This window comes from Apium graveolens, chromosome 2, assembly GCF_009905375.1.
Source record: "Apium graveolens cultivar Ventura chromosome 2, ASM990537v1, whole genome shotgun sequence".
NCBI lineage: Eukaryota > Viridiplantae > Streptophyta > Magnoliopsida > Apiales > Apiaceae > Apium > Apium graveolens.
The window spans coordinates 177,210,379-177,231,765 of NC_133648.1; the positions used below are offsets into that span (position 1 = coordinate 177,210,379).

Below are 21,387 nucleotides of genomic sequence, written 5' to 3' on the forward strand. Positions count from 1 at the left end.
AAAGCTTTACTCTAAACTATGGTATATCTTATTTAAACACTTAAATAGATAGAGCCCGTAATAAAAACAAAACAAGTCTTTTATTAATATCAATGAAATCAAAACAGATTACATAAAAAGTTATTCCTAAATCCTAATACATGATTGGACTTAGGACATATTCCTTTCAGGCTTCACTTTCTGATCTCTCTGATGTAAGGAGTTGTTCTGAGATAGTTCTTTAATAAACATCTCTCAGCATATCTGAGTTCATCAATCATCCTCCTTTTAGCATCTTTAAGTTCTGCAGAATCTTCACCAGTTTGAAAGATTGCAGCCCTGAGATCATTAATTTTAGCTTTCCTTATGTCCTGATCCAGTCTGATAAAATATACCTTGTCAGACTCAAGATTGAATTCCACAGCCTTGTAACCCAGAAAGGTAGTTATGATCTTAGCAGAGTTAGGCTTCATCTCAACAATATCACCCTTGTGATCTCTGTACTTTGGAAGATATGTGATGTCAGACTTTACAGAATAAAGCCTTTTCTGTCTCTGAATTTGACTCTTCAAATAGTTTGCAGCACTTTCTGTTATTTTGTCATTCACCTGAAGTAAGAATAATACATGTTCCAATTCTTCAAAATACTTCAGTGGAATGGCATTTTCCCTTATATGATAAACCCTACCATCTGTCATGAAGTACAACAAGATGTGTTCTTTCAAGTAGGTATGGTAAACCATCTGTACAGATTCTAGTTGATTCAATCTTTCAGGAGTTGCTCCAATACCTGGTTCACTAAAGGAAGTTGGATCATTGGTTGTGTTCTGTATTCTTCTTTCATCAGCACTACCCAATCCAGTTTTATCTCTTGCTTTCCAGTACCACTCTTGCTTCAAAACCACTTACAGCAGTCTTCAAAGGTTGAGTCTGTTTGGCTTTGGTAAATCCTGGTAGGAGTATCTTTGAAGGTTTAACATGAGCAATGTCAGAGGTTTCCTTTGATTTATCTTCTGATATCAAGTTAACTTGAGCTATGTCAGAGGTTACTTGCTTCTTTGAAATATCAGAACTAACTATATCTTTACTCTGAACAACTTGAGCCATGTCAGAGGTTGTCTAAGAAAATTTTCTTAAAGTCAGATCAAGATCAACATCTTCAACAGTAATTTCTTCATCCACATGAGGCACATAAACCTTGATAGGTTCACCAACTTTCTCTTAGCCCTTGGACCTTGGATCTATCTGCAATTGTGATTTAGCCTTGGTTGCTTCGGGATTTGTTCTTTCTTTTATCACAATGCCTTTGACCTTTGGAAGTTTCTTTTTACCAACAGAAGCTTCAAATTTAGATTTGACTTTTTCTGACTTAAGTCTAGCTTCTTCTTCCATCAGACTTTCCAAGTCCATTCCTGGATTCTCCTTAAGAAATAACTGTCTTGATAATTCTTCATCAAGATCCAAAAGTTTATCAAAACTTATCCTTTTACCAGTAGCAGAAGTAATTCTTTTTCCAGCATCAAAACTTGTCCCGTGACTTGTAATTTCAGCTCTTCTTGATGAGAAACTTCTACCTTGACCATGACCTCCACCCATTCCAGAGTTTCCCTGGTCATCTTTTTCATCATCCTTCCCCTTCAGTGTCTGATCAGTTTTGCATTTGGACTTAATTACTTTCTCCCCCTTTTTGGCATCAGCAGGTAAGAGAAGAGAGACAAGCAATTCCACTGAGGCTTGGATTTCATCAAGTTGAGATTGCTGAGAAGCTTGATTTTTCAAAATATCATCAATCTGAGACTATTGCTTCTCTTGGGTCTTCTCAATGTAAGCCACTCTGTCAAAGGTAGGTTGAAAGAATTTTTTCTTTTCAATTTTCTTAACTGTTTCTTGCTTGAGCAATTCTTCCTGAATTTTATGTAACTCTGCATGAGTTGTTGAATGGAGACCTTGCAGTTGTCTAGTACTCAATGCAGTGACTCGAAGCTGTGTCTTGAAATCATCATTAATTAACATTTCATCATCTTTTTCCAAGTGCTCAACAAGAATCTTGTCAGATGGAACAAAGGTAACTGAGTTCCATTCCTTAGTCCACTCCTGTCCTCTAGGAGTTTCACTCCAAGGTACTGGTGGTGCTCTTGTAACAAACTTCTTAACTAGTTCAGATTTATGAACAGTTTGTTGAGGTGCATGTCCTGAGGGACCAACTTCATCAGCATCTACATTAGGAGCAACATCTCCAGTAGTATCAGCATGTGAAGCATCAGAACCTATAGAATCAGCATCTTCTGATAAAACAACAGTATGAGAAGCAATCGAGGCTTCAACATCATCCTCGAAGTGCTGATCTGTTTCCAAGTTCTGATCAACAGCCATATCCTGATGCTCACCTATATTCTGATCATCAACATCTAGATGCAGAGAAGGTGTTGTAGAAAATTCCAGAGTTTGAGTAGCATCATTGACATGTGTTGTTGATGGATTAATTGCTATTGGAGCTTCTAAGTAGAGAACCTCAGGCACAACCAGGTTATGAATATCAATTTCAGCACTTGTACCTGGGTCTACAGGAGAGACAGTTTCATGTACATGAGAGACAGTTTCATGTACATGAGACACAGATGGTGTGTTTGCCTTATCTGTTGCAGCTTCCTGAGGTTGGGACAATGAAGAGGGAGATGCAGTAGCTTCAGCAGATTCTGGTTCTTTTGAGATCAGAGATTCCTGATCTCCTTCCTTAGCTGATGCTTCCTCATCATCTGAAGCTGGCCTTTTAGCTCTCTGTTTCTTGTATCTCTTTGAAGGTGGGGATTCCTTGGGAGGTTCAGCAGAAGTCATTCTTCTAAGCCTTTTGAGAAGCTTAGATCCCCCAATTCCAGAATCCTTCTGAGAAGTGACCTTCTCAGCTTCCTTTACAACAAGTTCTGATGCAGAAACCTATTCCTCACTATCAGACTCATCTCTCAGAACAATCCTCCTTACCTTCTGTGATGTCTGAGGAACAGTCTTTGTCCTCTGGGGCTTGGAAGATGAAGGCTTCACAGTAGGTGCTGAGGATGAAGGTTGAGATGTCTATGAAGGTGTGAGATAAGTCTTGAGATATGTTCTGAGAGAGGGTTGAGGTATAGATGTATGTGTGGTATGGTCTGATGGTTGTTGTGGTGTTTGGGATGTGGTGGTAGGTTGTACATCAAGATAAACAGATCTATAAGTTTGAGGATCAGCATTTACCAGGATCTGTTTTACAGACTGAGGAATCTATAAAGGTCTAACCACCGTTTTCTTAAGGTCAGCATTTACCAAGTCATTAAAAGCTCGTTTTGTAAGTTTAAAGGGTGGAAATAAGTCAGTGGTAGGTTGGGGTTCATCAGCACAACATAAATTATATATAAGCTAACAGAATCTAGCAAAGTAGATAACATTCCTATCCTCTGTCATCCTATCCCCTATAAAACCTAGCACAGCACTTGCAAAATCAAAATGAGTTTGGTTAATAATAGCATACCCGATGTGCTGACTCATTATTGGAATGGCATCAAAGTTGGAACACTTATTCCCGAAGGCTTTAGTGATGCTGTCGAAGAAAAAGCTCCATTCCTTTCTGATATGTGCTCGTTTCAACTGTCCAAGCTTAGCCAAACTCTGCTCATACCCCAAATTGGCCATGAGTTGCTGTAGTGCTGGTTCCTCCGGTGTTGAGAAAATGCAGCATTCTGGTAAATGTAAAGCCTTTCGAACTGTTCCAGGAATTACCACATGCTCATCATCATTGACTTCAAAAACAATGCTGGGAGTACCAGTTGCACCACCATTATCAAAATGCCCAGTCCGCCAAAACGTCAGAACTTGTTGGCTTGAAAAGACTGAAGGTTGGGTCAATGCATACCCAATTTCACTGTGTGCAAGAAGATCTTGCACAAAATGCAACTCAGACGGAGCTTTATCATGATTTAGAATTGCAGCATAGTTGTTGGGAACGAACTTGGCTCCATCGATGATCAAATCCTTAGGTGCCATGAGAAAAATTGAAAATTAAGATTGCCTGTAAGGTGTTTGATAAAATGTCTGTATGAAAAACCAACGTCAGGAGATGGGAGAGAGTAAAAGCAAAGAAAGAGAGATAAAGTGTAAAAGTAAATAAAAGATTCTATAATCTTCTCTCTCTCCTACTTATACTTGGTTAAAAAAATAACCGTTGGACACCTGTCAGACATGCAGCAATAATGAATAGTTAATGGGCACGGGAAAACAGTAATCATTACTTATCACATGTATTTTTTCAAGGAAAAACCGTTCCACTTACCAAGTAATCCCATTAATTGAGTTAAGTCAGTTTTAATTCAAAATTTAAACTGTTCCCAGTTATTTAATTATTTTCACTGCAAAACCAATATTCTGTAAAAATTTCAAGTGTGAGAATGACCAAAAAATAAATCAAGTAAACAAGTACTGATATTTTAAAATCAGAACTTAATTTAAATCAATAATTAAAATGGTCATCATAATATGGATTTATCAGGATTTAACAGTGCAGCAGAATTTACAACATCTCAGAGACAAAATCTTGCAAAAATAAGAAATTCCATTAATATATTAAGAGAATACATCCATGAAATTGAAATTACATCAGAGCATTACAAGACTGTCCTAAGCTTCTAAACCTAACATCAACAACTTTTGTCCTTGGCTAAGAAGCCAGAAAAAGCTGGCGATGAAGAAAAACAGGAAGAAGAAAACAAATTATTTCTTCTTCCGACTCTCTACAAAAAGAATAGCGAGTCGAATGATTCGCTCTTGTTGGCGGAGAGCTTCCAGCCTTTCTTCTTCCAATCGCTCCAGATGGCGATGGTAATCCATGTAAAAGAACAGGAGGTGTGTGAGAACCTCCTGGGGAACCGAGTCCCAAATCTCATCAGGAATGACAGTTACGTGCCATTCCTGCTGCCAATCCTCACAGCTCAGCTCCATGTTGAAGGTCTCATAGTTCAAAAACATATTATAGTTGACCATGTTTGTGTTGGTATGAAGGAGAGGAGAGTGAGTATGTGAGAAAAGAAATGATGTGTAGGCTAATTTGAGGTGTTGGTTTATTAGGCAAAAGAATGCCAGGAGACGCAAGGAAATTTAATACTGACAGGTAGAAATAATTCTACCTCGTCTGCCTAGACTGAGAAGAAGAAAAACAGTCATTAGAAGTGTAAAACAGGGTTTAATGCGCACAAGAAACAAGTAAAAATTACTGTGCATGTACATGTTCCACTAACCCTAATTGTATTGACTGTTAATATCTCACCCGTACATATTCTGATTTAAAATAAGACTGTTTCAAATTTTAACCACAAATAAGTCAAATAGAGGATCAGAATTTAATATCAGCACTTAGACTTATATCAGAACTTAACAGTCATCAGAACATGATTTCTTAACTCGAAAAATGAATGCCTATCTTTGTGATTCTTCACACAAATTCTGATTTCGGTCTTCAAAACTTATTTATCAGAACTTCCATCAGAACTTGTCCTCAGAATTTATGCCATCTGACACATAAATTGTTCATCTAAAACAACATTGAACGCCACAGTAATTTTCATCATTCATATGGAGTGTAAGTGTGTGCATTAAGCAAAATATCAGACAAGGAGTAAAGTCTGATTCACTTCAGTACATCTTAGAAATAAGGCATAACTAAGGACTTTACTAAAAATCTGTCATTATTCTGAAGTTTACTGTTGAATGAGTTCATGCACGAGTCCACCTCAACTGTTTTGTGCTTATTTTATGCATCTTTTGAAATTCCATTTTACAGTGGCTTCTCAGTGTAAGTGAGTCACGACTGCTTATCAGAATTTATGCTATTATCAGAGTATTTCTCCAGTAATCATAGAGTGTGAAAAGTCACCAAGAAAAATAATTATTTGCTTTTCTGATGCATATTACTTAATACCAGCAATGCACTTGGGTCGTCCCTTTCACATTTTTACTCTAGATCTCAAAGGAGTACCTGATTTTTATTCTCTTTTCTTTTACTTTTTTTTTCTTTTGATGAATGAGGTTTATCAGCACTTAGTACATTCATCAGATTTACTAACATCAGAACTTAACAGATGAGAAGCATTATTCTAGTTTTTGATTTAGTAATAAGATAGACAAAGTAAACGTGACTAAGCTCAATATCAGAATTTGCTTGTGTCAATAGATTTCCACATAAATAATTACTTCTAACATGGGATCTCTAGTATGTTGAAGACTACTAGGTCAGCATCTATCATAGTTATCCTCATACGATTGAATAGTCACAGAAACAGTCAGTTCACTTTCAGAGTTTAAAAATTCATATCAGACAATAATTAGTACTTAAACAATTTTTAATTAAGCACAAAATACACATAAAGAGTAATTTCTGTAAATACTGATCATATAGTCTGATGCATTAGAACAAAAACTAAGTAGATTTAGAGAAAGAACCTGAAACCATTCCAAGTTCATTTACCAATCTTGTAAAAGTAGCTTCACACAGTGGTTTTGTGAAGATATCTGCTAGTTGTTGATCTGTTGGAACAAAGTGCAATTCCACTGTACCTTCATCCACATGTTCCCTTATGAAGTGGTACCTAATGCTGATGTGCTTTGTCATTGAGTATTGAACTGGATTACCTGTCATAGCAATAGCACTTTGATTATCATAGTAGATAGGGATTTTAAGATATGTTAACCCATAATCCAGTAACTGATTCTTCATCCAAAGAATCTGTGCACAACAGCTTCCTGCAGCAATGTATTCTGCTTCTGCAGTTGATGTGGAAATTGACTTTTGTTTCTTGCTAAACCAAGAAACCAATCTGCCTCCAAGAAATTGGCAGCTTCCACTTGTGCTTTTCCTGTCAATTTTGCAACTTGCAAAATCTGCAACTGAGTAACCTATTAGTTTACAATATGATTCTCTGGGATACCACAATCCCAGATCAGCTGTTCCTTTAAGATACTTGAAAATTCTTTTCACAGCTGTTAAGTGAGGTTCTCTTGGATCTGCTTGAAATCTTGCACAAAGACAGGTAGCATACATGATATCAGGTCTACTAGAAGTTAGATAGAGTAGAGAGACAATCATACCTCTATAATCCGTAATATCTACTGATTTACCAGTTTCCTTATCTAGTTTTATTGCAGTGGCCATAGGAGTGGATGCACTTGAACAATCTTGCATTCCAAATTTCTTCAGCAGATTTCTGGTGTACTTGGTTTGATAAATAAAAGTGCCTTCTTCATTCTGCTTGACTTGAAGGCCCAGAAAATAACTAAGTTCCCCCATCATACGCATTTGATATCTTGACTGCATCAATTTGGCAAACTTCTTACAAAGTCTGTCATTTGTAGAACCAAATATGATATTATCAACATATATCTGAACCAGAAGTAAGTCCTTTCCATGGTTGAGGTAGAACAGTGTTTTGTCTATAGTTCCTCTGTTAAATCCACTTTCTGGAAGAAACTAAGCTAAAGTCTCATACCATACTCTTGGAGCTTGCTTAAGGCCATAAAGTGCTTTATCAAACCTGTAGACATGATTAGGATATATGGGATCTACAAAGCCTGGAGGTTGTTCAACATATACTTCCTCCTCCAATTCTCCATTGAGAAAAGCACTTTTCACATCCATTTGAAAGACAGTAAACTTTTTGTGAGCAACATAAGCCAAAAATATCCTTATGGCTTCCAATCTAGCAACTGGTGCAAATGTTTCATCATAATCAATTCCCTCTTGTTGAGAATATCCTTTTGCAACCAACCTTGCCTTATTTCTTGTAATTATGCCATCACTATCAGTTTTGTTTCTGAATACCCACTTTGTACCAACAACAGATCTGTTCTTTGGTCTTGGCACTAGGGTCCAGACTTTGTTTCTTTCAAATTCATTTAACTCTTCCTGCATTGCTTGCACCCAATCAGCATCTTGAAGAGCTTCTTCCACTTTTTTTGGTTCAGTCTGAGAAAGAAAAAACTTTGTTTCTTTCAAATTCATTAAGTCAGGTGTATGTGATTTAGTCCACTTTGGTCTTGGCACTAGGGTCCAGACTTTGTTTCTTTCAAATTCATTAAGTCGGGTGTATGTGATTTAGTCCACTTCCTTGCAGATGGAAGGTTTTCTCTAGAACTGGATGCTCCTCCATGATCCATGCTATCTTCATCAACATTTTCTGATGCTCCCCCTGAAACTATTCTCTTTGAGTTGGATTCTTCAGAATTTAAGTTTTCAGAATTATCAGAACTTGGCTTATTAGAACTTGACGAATCAAAACTTGAAGAGCCAGATGTATGTTCTGATGCTTCTTGAGATGTGGTTGTATCTTGAGTATGCTCCCCCTGCATAGGTGCATCTTCCTTTGGCGTAGTCACCACAGTTTCAATAACATCAGAGTTTAATCCATCAGAGTTTCCAGTATCAGGATTTAGACTGTCAGGATTTTCAGTATCAGAATTTAAGTCTTCATTTTCAAATCTCATTTGATCATGATCATTGATATCTTCAAGTCCAGTAATCTTCTTATCATCAAAAGAGACATTGATAGATTCCATGACCACCCTTGTTCTCAAGTTATAGACTCTGAAGGCTTTTGTGGAAAGTGGATATCCAACAAAGATTTCTTCATCAACTTTTAGATCAAATTTGGATAGCTGTTCAGGATGAGTCTTAAGAACAAAACACTTGCATCCAAATATGTGAAAATACTTCAGATTTGGCTTCTTTTTCTTTACCATCTCATATGGTGTCTTTCTTTGCTTGTTAATGAGTGTTGTATTCTGAGTAAAACAAGCAGTCTGCACAGCTTCAGCCCATAAATAGGTTGGAAGCTTTGCTTCATCAAGCATTGTTCGTGCAGCTTCAATGAGAGTTCTATTCTTTCTTTCAACAACTCCATTTTGCTGTGGAGTTCCAGGAGCAGAAAATTCCTGCTTGATTCCATGGTTTTTGCAGAACTCTTCAATTATCAAATTCTTGAACTCAGTATCATTATCACTTCTTATTATCTTCACAGAATCTTTGACCAATTTATCCAGTTGCCTGACATGATCAATCAAGATAGATGCAGTTTCACTTTTTATGAGCAAGAAATACACCCATGTGTATCTGGTGAACTCATCCACTATGACCATAGCATATTTCTTCTTTGCAATAGATATGACATTTACTGGACCAAATAGATCAACATGCAGTAGGTGATAAGGCTCAAGAATTGATGATTCAGTCTTGCTCTTGAATGAGGATTTCCTTTGTTTAGCCTTCTGATAAGAATCACAAAGGCCATCAGGAGCAAATACTGACTTTGGCAGTCCTCTCACAAGATCTTTCTTGACTAGTTCATTTATATTGTTAAAATTTAAATGAGAGAGTTTCTTGTGCCAATTCCAGCTTTTTTCAATTGATGCTCTACTCATCAGACAGATTGCAGAACCATCAGTTTTGTTGAAATCTTGGCTTCATAAATGTTACCACGCCTGTATCCTTTCAGAACAACTTTGCCTGTAGATTTACTTACAACATCACAGTGTTCTTGAAAGAAATCCATATGATAACCTCTGTCACAGATTTGACTAACACTCAGCAGATTATGTTTAATTCCTGAGACTAGAGCTACTTCTTTAATGATGACATTCCCAAGATTGATATTGCCATATCCCAATGTTTTTCCAATGTTGCCATCTCCATAAGAAACACTTGGGCCAGCCTTCTCCACAAAGTCTGATAGCAGGGCTTTATTTCCAGTCATATGTCCTGAACATCCACTGTCCAGAACTAGGATGTTTTTCCTGTTGCCCTGCAATCACAAAGACCACTAATGATTAGTTTTAAGGACCCAGACTTGCTTGGATCCTTAGGCCTTATTAAGTTTGTTAACATTTGCAACAGATTTAGCATCAGAGTTTATGTTAACATTTTTCTTATCAGAATTTACACTATCAGACTTTGAATCAGAACTTACACTAGAAGGAACAATGCTAATTTTCTTTAAAGAAGGTTCTATTTGATAATAATCATAGTACAGACTATGATATTCCTTACAAGTATAAATGGAATGCCATAAACTACCACAATGAAAACAAGGATTTTGTGGCTTATATCTAACAGACTGACTCTTAACTCCTGACTTTGAAGGTAAGGAGCTTATGTTCTTATTCTTCCTGCAAAAAGAAGCCATATGGTTAGAACTTCCACAGTTATGACATGTTTTTCTAGGAGCATCAAGAACAGGTTTATAATCATTGCTTTTATTCACACCTTCCTTTCCATTCCTATTTTTCCTAGGTGATTTTACCTTGTTTTCATTCTTAACATCTTTCAGCTTATGCTTAAGCTGCTTCTTTGTCATTAAGCCTACATTTACTTCAGTTGTCTTTTCCTGTTTTAGTTTGTCAGAAGTTAATTCCTTTTTAACTTCTGATTTCTCAGTATCAGACTTTACAGTTACAAACTTAACAAGTTTTAACTTTGGCTTTTGTTTTACAACTATAGGCTTAATATCTACAGTTCCTTTATCATTCTTATCATCTCCATAACCTAAGCCCTCTTTCCAGTTTTCACTACTTAACAAATTTTTGAGTTGTTCTGCCAGAGTTAGTCCAAGTCCTGATAATCTCTCTTTCCTTTTTTTAACTCAGCTTTTAGAGATTCATTCATTTTAAGTACTTCATCCCTAACATAGAAAGCATCATCTCTATCTTTCTGAGTTTGATGGAACATGACTAACTCTTTTTCTAAATAATCATTCCTCTTTTTGCAAGCAAGATTTTCAGAAGTTAATCTTTCACATGTTAAGGTTTGATCTCTATAGCTAATGAACATGGTTTTAAGATATCTTCTCAACTCATTAATATCATCAGTATGAAAGGCATAAGTAGTTTGAGGTACCTTTAACTCAGCAGCTTCAGAACTGCTTTCAGCACTTGCCATATCAGCATTTGCCATCAAGGCATAATTCTCCTCACTTTCAGAATCTGAGGTGTCTGTCCCGCTTTTGTTCTTTATGACAAGGGCCTTGCCTTTGTCACTCTTCACTTTCTTGCAATTAGGAGATATGTGGTCTTTCTCACCACTGTTGTAGCATTTGACATTTGTATAATCTCCTCTGTCAGACTTTCCTCCTTTGCCCTCAGATTTTCTGAAATTCTTCTTATCAGAACTTGCACCTTTCCTGGAAAACTTCTTTCCCTTCCTGAACTTTTTGTATGCAATCTACGTGATTCCTTTCACCATAAGAGCACACAGCTTCATCATCTCTTCATCAGCATCCGTCTCAGGCAAGCTTTCAGATTCTGAGTCATCATCACTATCAGAATTGATGGATTTATATCGCAGCGGAGGCATGGTAAAACACTTTTACTCATATAAAATCCAAATAAAAGCATATAAATCGTGATTAAAACATATGAATCGATTACTAACCTTTAATAGCGATCCAAAAGCAACGATCGGAGATCCTTAGCGGCTGCTCCTCAAACGTGAAGCACTCCACCGGTATCCACCAAGAAAATGACGTGAAGGAGGAGGAGGTGGAGAGAATTAGGTTTTTCTAAAATTTTTGGGTTGGAATAAAAAAAGAGTTTATAATAGTATATTTATAGGCAAAATTTTCAGCTGAAATTTTCCCATAAAATATTATTATTATTAACCCATTTATTATTCTCATTAATAATTAAAACACCTTTTAATTATTAATCCTTTTTCTAAACACTTTAGAAATAATTCTCTCTCTTGATTTAATTTCCAAAAATTAAATTCTTAATTAATAATATTAAGAACTTTTCTTAATTAATTTATAATCAATTAAATCTCATTTAATCAATTATTAAATTTGCCAATTAATAATTTATTTCATAAATAAATAATTATTAGCCATTATTAATTAATTTCCTCCACCATTAAATCATTTTCTTTTTATGGTGTGACCCTGTAGGTTCAATATTAAGCCGGTAGTAGAAATAAATAATAATAAAACTATTTTATCATTATTTATATAAATTCTCTAATTTATTAAATATGATTAATTAATTAATCATATTTATTCTACATCGTGAGGGATACTTCTCAGCATATCGCGACTATCCGGATAATACGAATTCCCTGCTTGGAATACCAAGAACCTATTCAGTGAATAGTTACCGTATAATAAACTCCTTCTACCCTACAATGTCCTGATTAAATACAAGGCATGGATCTCGTGTCAAGCCTATCTAATTTAATCACTTGCTTACCATTTACTATGCTTAGTTCTATGCAAATTAGAAACTCCTTTCTAATTTCATTCACTCTGGCCAGAGATTCCTGAACTAGCATAAGTGGATCAGCCTTGAACATTCGCTTCCTTCACTGGAAGGGGTAGATCCTTTATTGATCATACACTATCTTTGTGTACAAATTCCTATACCCAGTAGAGCCCTAATAATTGTCCCTGGAGACTAGGAACTAAACCAAAGCATAGTTCAGTGTACACAAGATGACTATGATGACCTCAAGTCTAAGGATACTTGTACAACTATCACTATGTGAACAACTGCTGACACGTGAGTGAACTCCATCAGTTGTTCAGCTGTGCGAGTCATGTTCAGTGAACTTATTCTATAATAAGCACCTACATACTAGCTATAGTGTCACCACACAAATGTCTATGAGAACAGACATCCTTCATAATGAAGCAAGCATAGTATGTACCGATCTTTACGGATTATTAATTACCAGTTAGTAATCCTATGATCAGGAACTATTTAAGTTTAGAGTTATCATCTTTTAGGTCTCACTATTATGATCTCATCATAATCCATAAAAAGCTTTACTCTAAACTATGGTATATCTTGTTTAACCACTTAAATAGATAGAGCCCGTAATAAAAACAAAACAAGTCTTTTATTAATATCAATGAAATCAAAATAGATTACATAAAAAGTTATACCTAAATCCTAATACATGATTGGACTTAGGACATATTCCTTTCAATCTCCCACTTGTACTAAAGCCAATCACTCTGGTATCTAATACCCATCTTGTCTTTATGACGATCAAAGTGACTCTGAGAAAGTGGCTTTGTGAGTGGGTCTGCTACGTTGTTATGTGTGTCAACTCTCTCGATGTTGACATCTCCTCTTTCAACAATCTCCCTAATCAGATGAAAGCACCGCAGGACATGTTTGGAATTTTTATGAGACCTAGGTTCCTTGGCTTGTGTTATTGCTGCGTTGTTATCACAATACAACATAATAGGCTCTTCGATGCTAGGAACAACTCCTAACTCAGAAACAAATTTCCTCATCCAAACAGCTTTTTTTGCAGCCTCACTTGCAGCTATATATTCTGCTTCCGCTGTGGAGTCAGCCGTTGTCGACTGTTTGGAACTCTTCCAACTTATCGCACCACCGTTTAGAGTAAACACGTACCCTGACATGGATTTGCTATCACTCTCTGATTGAAAACTAGAGTCAGTATAACCCTCTATTTTCAACTCAGATTCACCGCCAAAAACAAGAAAAATGTCCTGAGTCCTTCGCAAGTACTTAAGGATGGTTTTCACTACTTTCCAGTGGTCTTCACCTGGATTGGACTGATATCTGCTCGTCACACTAATTGAATAAGCAACATCAGGCCTTGTACACAACATCGCGTACATGATAGATCCTATTGCTGAAGTATAAGGAATCTTACTCATACGCTCTCTTTTCTCAGGTGTCTTAGGAGACATTTTTTCGGAAAGGGACACTCCATGACTCATCGGTATGAGACCTCTTTTGGAGTTTTCCATGCTAAACCTTTTAAGCACTTTCTGGATGTATGTACCCTGGGTAAGACCTATCATTCTTCTAGATCTATCTCTATAGATCTTCATACCGAGAATGTAGGATGTTTCTCCCAAGTCCTTCATGGTGAAGTTCTTTGATAGCCATACTTTGACTGATTGTAGCATCGGTATATCATTTCCTATAAGAAGTATGTCATCCACATACAATACAAGAAATGTTACCGTGCTCCCACTAACCTTCTTGTAGACACATGGTTCATCCATGTTTTTGATAAAATCAAGCTCTTTGATTGTCTCATCAAAACGGGTGTTCCATCTACGAGAAGCTTGCCTTAAACCATATATGGTTCGCAGCAGCTTACACACTAGGTGTTCATTTCCCTTGGAAAGAAAACCTTCCGGCTGTGTCATATACACTTCCTCCTCAAGTTCCCCATTGAGGAAGGCCGTTTTCACGTCCGTTTGCCAGATCTCATAGTCGTAGTAAGCAGCAATCGCAAGCAAAATCCGAATTGATTTTAACAGGGCTATAGGCGAATAGGTTTCATCAAAGTCAATCCCTTGTCTTTGATTAAATCCTTTTGCCACTAGCCTAGCCTTATAGGTCTCCACCTGTCCATCTGCTCCAATCTTTCTCTTATATACACACTTGCACCCAATAGGCTTAACACCTTCAGGCGCTTCAACCAGAGTCCATACTTGGTTGGTATACATAGATTCCATTTCGGATTTCATGGCACTATGCCATTTCTCTGAGTTAACACTACTCATAGCCTCATTATAGGTCTTAGGGTCGTCTTCATCAATGATTGACAACTCATTGTCATTCTCAATGACAAGGCCATAATACCTCTCCGGTTGGCGAGACACTCTCTCTGACCTACGAATGGGTTGTTCCACAGAAGGCTGTTCAGTCTGAACGGGTGTTTCCACTTGAACCGTAGTAGTCTGTGCTTCTTGAACTTCATCAAGTTCAATTTTGCTCCCACTGTTTCCTTCAAGGATAAACTCCTTTTCTAAGAAGGTAGCATGTTTGGAGATAAACACCCGATGATCGGTGTAAAAGTAATACCCTAAAGTTTCTTTAGGATATCCCACAAAACTACATTTTACGGATCGAGATTCCAGCTTATCTGGGTCAACTTTCTTGACATAAGCTGGACATCCCCAAATCTTAACGTGTTTAAGACTCGGTTTCCTTTCTTTCCATATCTCATATGGAGTTTGAGGAACAGATTTGGAAGGCACCTTATTCAGTAAATATGCTGAGGTTTCTAATGCGTAACCGCATAGGAATACTGGAAGATTCACATAGCTCATCATGGACCGAACCATGTCTAACAGAGTTCGATTTCTCCTTTCAGATACCCCATTCAACTGTGGAGTATATGGAGGAGTCCACTGGGAGACTATACCATTTTCTTTGAGATAATCTAGAAACTCTCCATTCAAGTATTCACCACCTCGATCTGATCGAAGAGTTATAATACTGTGTTTGGTTTGTTTCTCCACTTCATGTTTATATTCCTTGAACTTTTCAAAGGCTTCAGACTTGTGTGTCATCAAATACACATATCCGAATCTAGATCTATCATCTATGAAAGTAATGAAGTATGAAAATCCTCCCATGGCTTGCGTAGACATTGGTCCACATACATCTGTGTGTACCAATCCTAGCAAATCTGCAGCCCTCTCTCCATGTCCACTAAATGGAGATTTGGTCATTTTACCCAATAGACAAGACTCGCATGTAGGATATGATTCAAAATCAAAGGGGTCTAGTAACCCTTCCTTATGCAATGTCCGAAGTCTATTTTCACTAATATGACCTAGCCTACAGTGCCATAAATAGGTCAGATTTTCATCATCTCATTTTCTTTTATTAGTTTGTTCAATCTGAAGTAAATCATGCTCTACGTCACATACATACAGACCATTATTTAAAATTCCACATCCATAAAGAACATTATCTCTAAGGATAGAACATTCATTATTCTTAATAATAAATGAGAAACCATCCAAATCCAACATAGGGATAGAAACAATATTCCTCACAATAGAGTGAACGTAATAACAATTATTCAAAATAATAGTCTTGCCCGTAGGCATATGTAAACTAAATGATCCTACAGCTATGGCCGCAACCCTTGCTCAATTGCCCATACGTAGAATCACCTCATCTTTTTCAAGATTCCTACTTCCCTTTAGTCCTTGTAATGAATTGCAAATATGAGAACCACAGGCGGTATCTAATACCCAAGTAGAAATTTGACCTAGTGATATATTAACTTCGATCATGAACATGCCTGAATCAGAAGCGGTAGTCTTACTACCCTTCCTCTTCTTCAATTCTGCAAGGTAAACCTTGCAGTTTCTCTTCCAGTGCCCTAACTTGTTACAGTGAAAGCATACAGCTAAATTAGGATCAGTCAACTTGTGAGCATCTAGTATGCTCCCGAGTGATAGTGCAGAAGACATAATATAGTAAATCTATAAATGATAAACACATAACAACACTTAGAAAATATTCAATTTCATTTCAAAACACTATATGAATCGGGTCTTTATTCATAAGTGGCTCCCACTAGTTTATCTAATTTATTCAACCCCCTACATGAAAAATTAAGCATTCATAATGCTAGTGGGAATAGGGATCCTACATTCCATTACACAACCCCGGTTGTAGCACGAACCGCCATGTAATGTTCATAGGCAGAAAACTCTTGTCAATTACATCTTATGTTATTCCCTAATCAAACTTTAGCCTCTTGAATAATTGAGTCACGGCTGTGGCATGACAAACTCAATATTCTAAGTCAAGTCTAACCCAACATTCCGTACAATTGAATCAGTCCCCAAAGGCCCACGGCTGCGGCACGTACCGACCTTTAGATTCTTATTCAATGTACACATCTCTATGTAATAAACAAGTATTTCTTATTTCGAAATCAAAATCCTCGGCTGTAGCACGAACCGACAATGATTTAAAAATAAGAACTACTTTCTATCATGTTGGAAGGCTATGACCGACACATGCCCGTTGTGTCATTGGCCAATTACTACTTTATATTATATAATTTTAGAGGGATTATATTATGTTACAATCATAATCATATTATAAAGAGATTCTTCCTTTTAAATTAAATATTTCAAATCAATAATCAATAATCAGATGATTCCCAGATCGGGTGGAGCATTGTCAAGAGGCGTCACTTAATAACCCTTTCTTACAGATATAAATCTGTTGTTGACAAAATCATCATTTCTCTCATATCGAAAATTCATATTCAATTACGTGTTTCATAAACACAAGAATCTCATGATTGTATTCATAATATTATTAGTAAGGTTATGAAAAAATTTCACTATACTAGATTGTCTAACAAGCGCCTTATGTTCATTTAAGTTCACCTAAATCTATCATCGCATGATAAACTAAGCATATATCACATATATAAACATGAATAAACATCAAGGTAGACATGTTACATCATCTAGCATATTAGTCTAAGCATTATACATCTCTATGTATCACATGAAGCATTTAAAAGCAATTAAAACAGTTAAAAACAGCTTTAAAACACTTTTGGAAATATAAACAGTTCAAAACTTTTATATAAACTAAAATTTGATCACTCCATTAGATCCGTCTCGGAAAAACGAATCCAACGATATATTACACGCCTAAAACGGAGTTACGAAACTCCCAGAAAATCAAATTTAATGTGGACAGACGGGCTGTAACGCATTATAGGAACGCGTTACTAGCCCTGTAACGCATTCTGGTAATGCATTACAACCGTTTTAAGCCATTAAAAGGTGTAACACATTCCGTGAATGCACCACAGTGTGTAACGCATTCCCGGAATGCGCCACACCCTCCCGCGCGCGCGTGCGCTACACGCGCCTGCAGCAGCCGCCGTTGCCTGACAACTTTTCTCGAACGCCGTGCCTGTCCTTTTTGTTTGTCTCCGTGCTATCAGCATCAGTACAGCAGTCCACAGCAGATGCAGATATATACATACATACATACTAACAATTTATATATATATATGATTATTTAATTACGAATTTAATTGCAAGATCTTCAAAAATTCATAATAAAAAATCTATACATCATAAAATTATGAAAAAAATACCCAGACAAATCATACAAGAGTTTGACAAATCTATCATATAAATCATTCAATGACTCATTAGCCTTTGAGTGAAAGTGTTCATACTCTTGAATGAGTATTGTCTTCCTGTTCTTCTTAATCGTATCAGTTCCCTAACACCTTGTTTCCAAGGCATCCCATATCTCCTTTGCAGTCTTGCAGTTTATTACCCTGTTTGACATTACATTATCAATGGCACTGTGCAGTAAGTGTCGTACCTTAGCAATTGATGCGATATCTTCAGCAGTGTAGTCACTCTTCTCCTTTGGTACTGACTTTGCTGCTTCACATGAAACTACAACAGCGAGCTTGGTTGGCTTGTGAGGCCCTTCCTTGATTCTATCAAGATATTCTGGATCTGTAGCTTCCAGAAACATAGTCATCCTCACCTTCCATATGGGATATTCAGATGGTCTCAATATGGGAACTCTAACTGTCTCATATCAGCTTTGGATTTGTGTCTTTGGAGGTTCTTCAGTTTTGGTGGGCTTAATTGGAGTTTCTACTTCAGACATGATTGTTTTTGGATCTTAAACTATTTGTGTGTTAACAGATAGGCTCTGATACCACTTGTTAGGTCACACACACTGTAGAGGGGGGTGAATACAGTGTATATCACAATCAAATCGAACTTTAATAACTCAAGTAACAGAAAACAAACTTTATTCAAAACAATAAACTTTGTTACAGTATGGAACTATCCTCTCTCAGTGCTGAACAAATATCACGAGAGCTGTTAGGGTTACAATGAATAATCTTCTCGATAATGATAACACTTATAATGTAAACCCTATGTCTGTGTTTATATACTACACAGTTACAAGATAATCGCTAATTGATATGGAATATAATTCTACTTCCTAAAATATATCAATTTGATATCTTTTCTTCCAAGTATTCCATTCTTCACTGAATTTCTTCTTCATGCATATCTCTTCTTACGTTTGTCTAGATCTTCTCTTCCTGTAAATCAACTGCCTTCCTTATCTGAATATTTCCTATAAGTCCAGATATTATCTTCTGATAAATATCTCCTGAACCTTAAGTACTGATGACTTAAGTTCTGACTTCAGTATAAGTGCTGATTTCATTTAAGTACTGATTTGTCCTGTTTAAGTAAGATCTAAAAACTAAACATAAATCATATTAGACATGACATTATCAAATATATCTAACATAATATATTAATTAGTGAGAGGAATTGATGTATATAGCGACAAATAAGCACTTAATAACGGCTTTCCATGATTTGAATAATAAATCAGTGATTTTATAATCATAAAACAATTATTTATAGCATGAATTATGGACATGTATGATATTATTTTGATTATTGATTATGTAAATCATAAAAAGAATCAATTAAAACTATATATATATTCACGTAATATGCCTATTAATATATTAATTAGTGGGAGAAATTGATGTATATATCGACAAATCAGCACTTAATAACGATTTCCATAATTTGAATAATACATCAGTGATTTTGTAATGATAAAACAATCAATTATAGCATGAATTATGGACATGTATGATATTATTTCGATTATTATTTTTGATTCATCTAATATATTAATTAGTGGGAGGAATTGATGAATATATCGACAAATCAACACTTAATAACAGTTTCCATAATTTGAATAATAAATCAGTGATTTTGTGATTTTGTAATGATAAAACAATCAATTATAGCATGAATTATGGACATGTATGATATTATTTCGATTGTTGATTTTTTAAATTATAAAAAGAATCAATTAGAACTATATCTATATCTATATTTGTAGAGGGTATAATTTCCTAAAACATAATTTATATGCCTATTAACTCTTATTGATTCATGTAATATATTAATCGGTATTAAATTATTGTTGAGGATATTAAATCTTAATTAAAACATTGAACGTGATTTATATGGAGTATTGTGTTTAGGATATTAGTTTTGAAGGAATTAACAAATGTACAAAGAAACAAACATATAAAAAGATTAATTGGTAAATATTATGTTAGACCAAGTGGAGAACTATTTTTATCGATGCGTTGATATAACTGGAACAATTCAGTTCCCATCCTCATAAATACGAAGTTCTTCGAGATTAAAAATAAACATTATAAAATGTCATCCAAATCAATATCGACAAAAATTTAATTATGTAGTGTGAAGTGTGCCTGGGATATTTTTATAGTATCATCAATTGAGACATTACTAAATTTTTTATTGGAGGGGAAAGAAATTTCATGTTTCATAATAAAACAAGCAACACACAAAACATAATACTTGGTTGCAAAAGATTTATTGCTGAGATAAATATAAATTAAATTTAAGATGAAAAGGTTTACATTAGGGAACTGTTATGTGTGCTAATTGACGGGCAAGTTGTAGAAAACTTCTTCGAAAATGACGTTTGCAGTCACATTTGTTGATCCTCCAGTTTCACTATCAATCAGAATATGTAACCCAGATAGAGAAGTGACCCTTGAAACAGCAACATATAGCTGACCGTGCGTAAAAACCGATCTAGGCAAGTATAATCCAACTTTGTTTAGTGATTGACCTTGACTTTTGTTTATGGTCATGGCAAAAAAAAAGCTGTATTGGAAACTGCACCCTCTTGAACTCAAAAGGCCAAGTTGTGTCTGTGGCAACCATCTCAATCCCCGGTATGATGTGGATAGTACCAACCTGTGAACCAGTATGAACCTCACAAATTATACTGTTGGGTAGACATTTCTTAACAATCATTCTTGTCCCATTGCAGAGACCCATAATTTGATTCAAATTTTTCATCAGCATAATTACACAACCAACCTTAATTTTGAGGTCATGTCTAGGAAGGCAGGGCATGTTTATGGAATTTAGATATTCGACCGGAAAAGCAGATCCAAAGTCATTATCATGTCCACTATTGTCACAGAGTGAATCTTAACTAAGATAAGTATGTGTCGTACCTGGAATGAGATCAAGAATGTAAGAGTTTATATCATTAACAATGGCGTTGGTTGGCGTGAGAATAGATCTTTCCTTCAAATAATCAGGATCGGTAATGTTTTTTGAAATATTTGGATAAATTTTGTCGACAATATGCTTGATTGGCTTGTTTTGTGATCGTATGATAAATTTTTCCGGAATGGAAAAATCGGGATCATGGACCACATCATCTGGATGAATATTGGGCAGTGTACCATCCCCAACATTAAGTACCCATTTGATAAATTCTACAATTTCTTTGTTTTCAGCCTCTGTACTTCCAGAAGTAAGCCTCATGTTTTTCTCCAACAAAAAAACTTAACAGTGCTGCCACAACTTGGAACTATTCAATGAAGCACCGACAATTTGTGCTCTGCTGGCTTTGGGTATAACTGGAAGAATCTGGCAAAAATCTCCACCAAAAACTATGGTTATACCACCAAAGGGTAAACCGGCTCTAAGAGGATCAACAGAAGACATTATGTCTCTCAAACTTCGA

At 35.9% G+C, this 21,387-nt stretch overlaps 1 protein-coding gene across 1 annotated transcript; it reads right to left on the reverse strand.

Annotated features, from left to right (window-relative positions):
• Positions 1-20,281: 20,281 nt before the first annotated feature.
• LOC141695555 (uncharacterized) lies at positions 20,282-21,185 on the reverse strand. The gene is made up of 2 exons (XM_074499796.1): positions 20,870-21,185; positions 20,282-20,475 (listed from the first exon to the last, which is right to left on the reverse strand). Exons 1-2 carry the CDS (start codon positions 21,183-21,185, stop codon positions 20,282-20,284), a joined length of 510 nt encoding a protein of 169 aa, XP_074355897.1.
• Between the last annotated feature and the right edge of the window lie 202 nt (positions 21,186-21,387).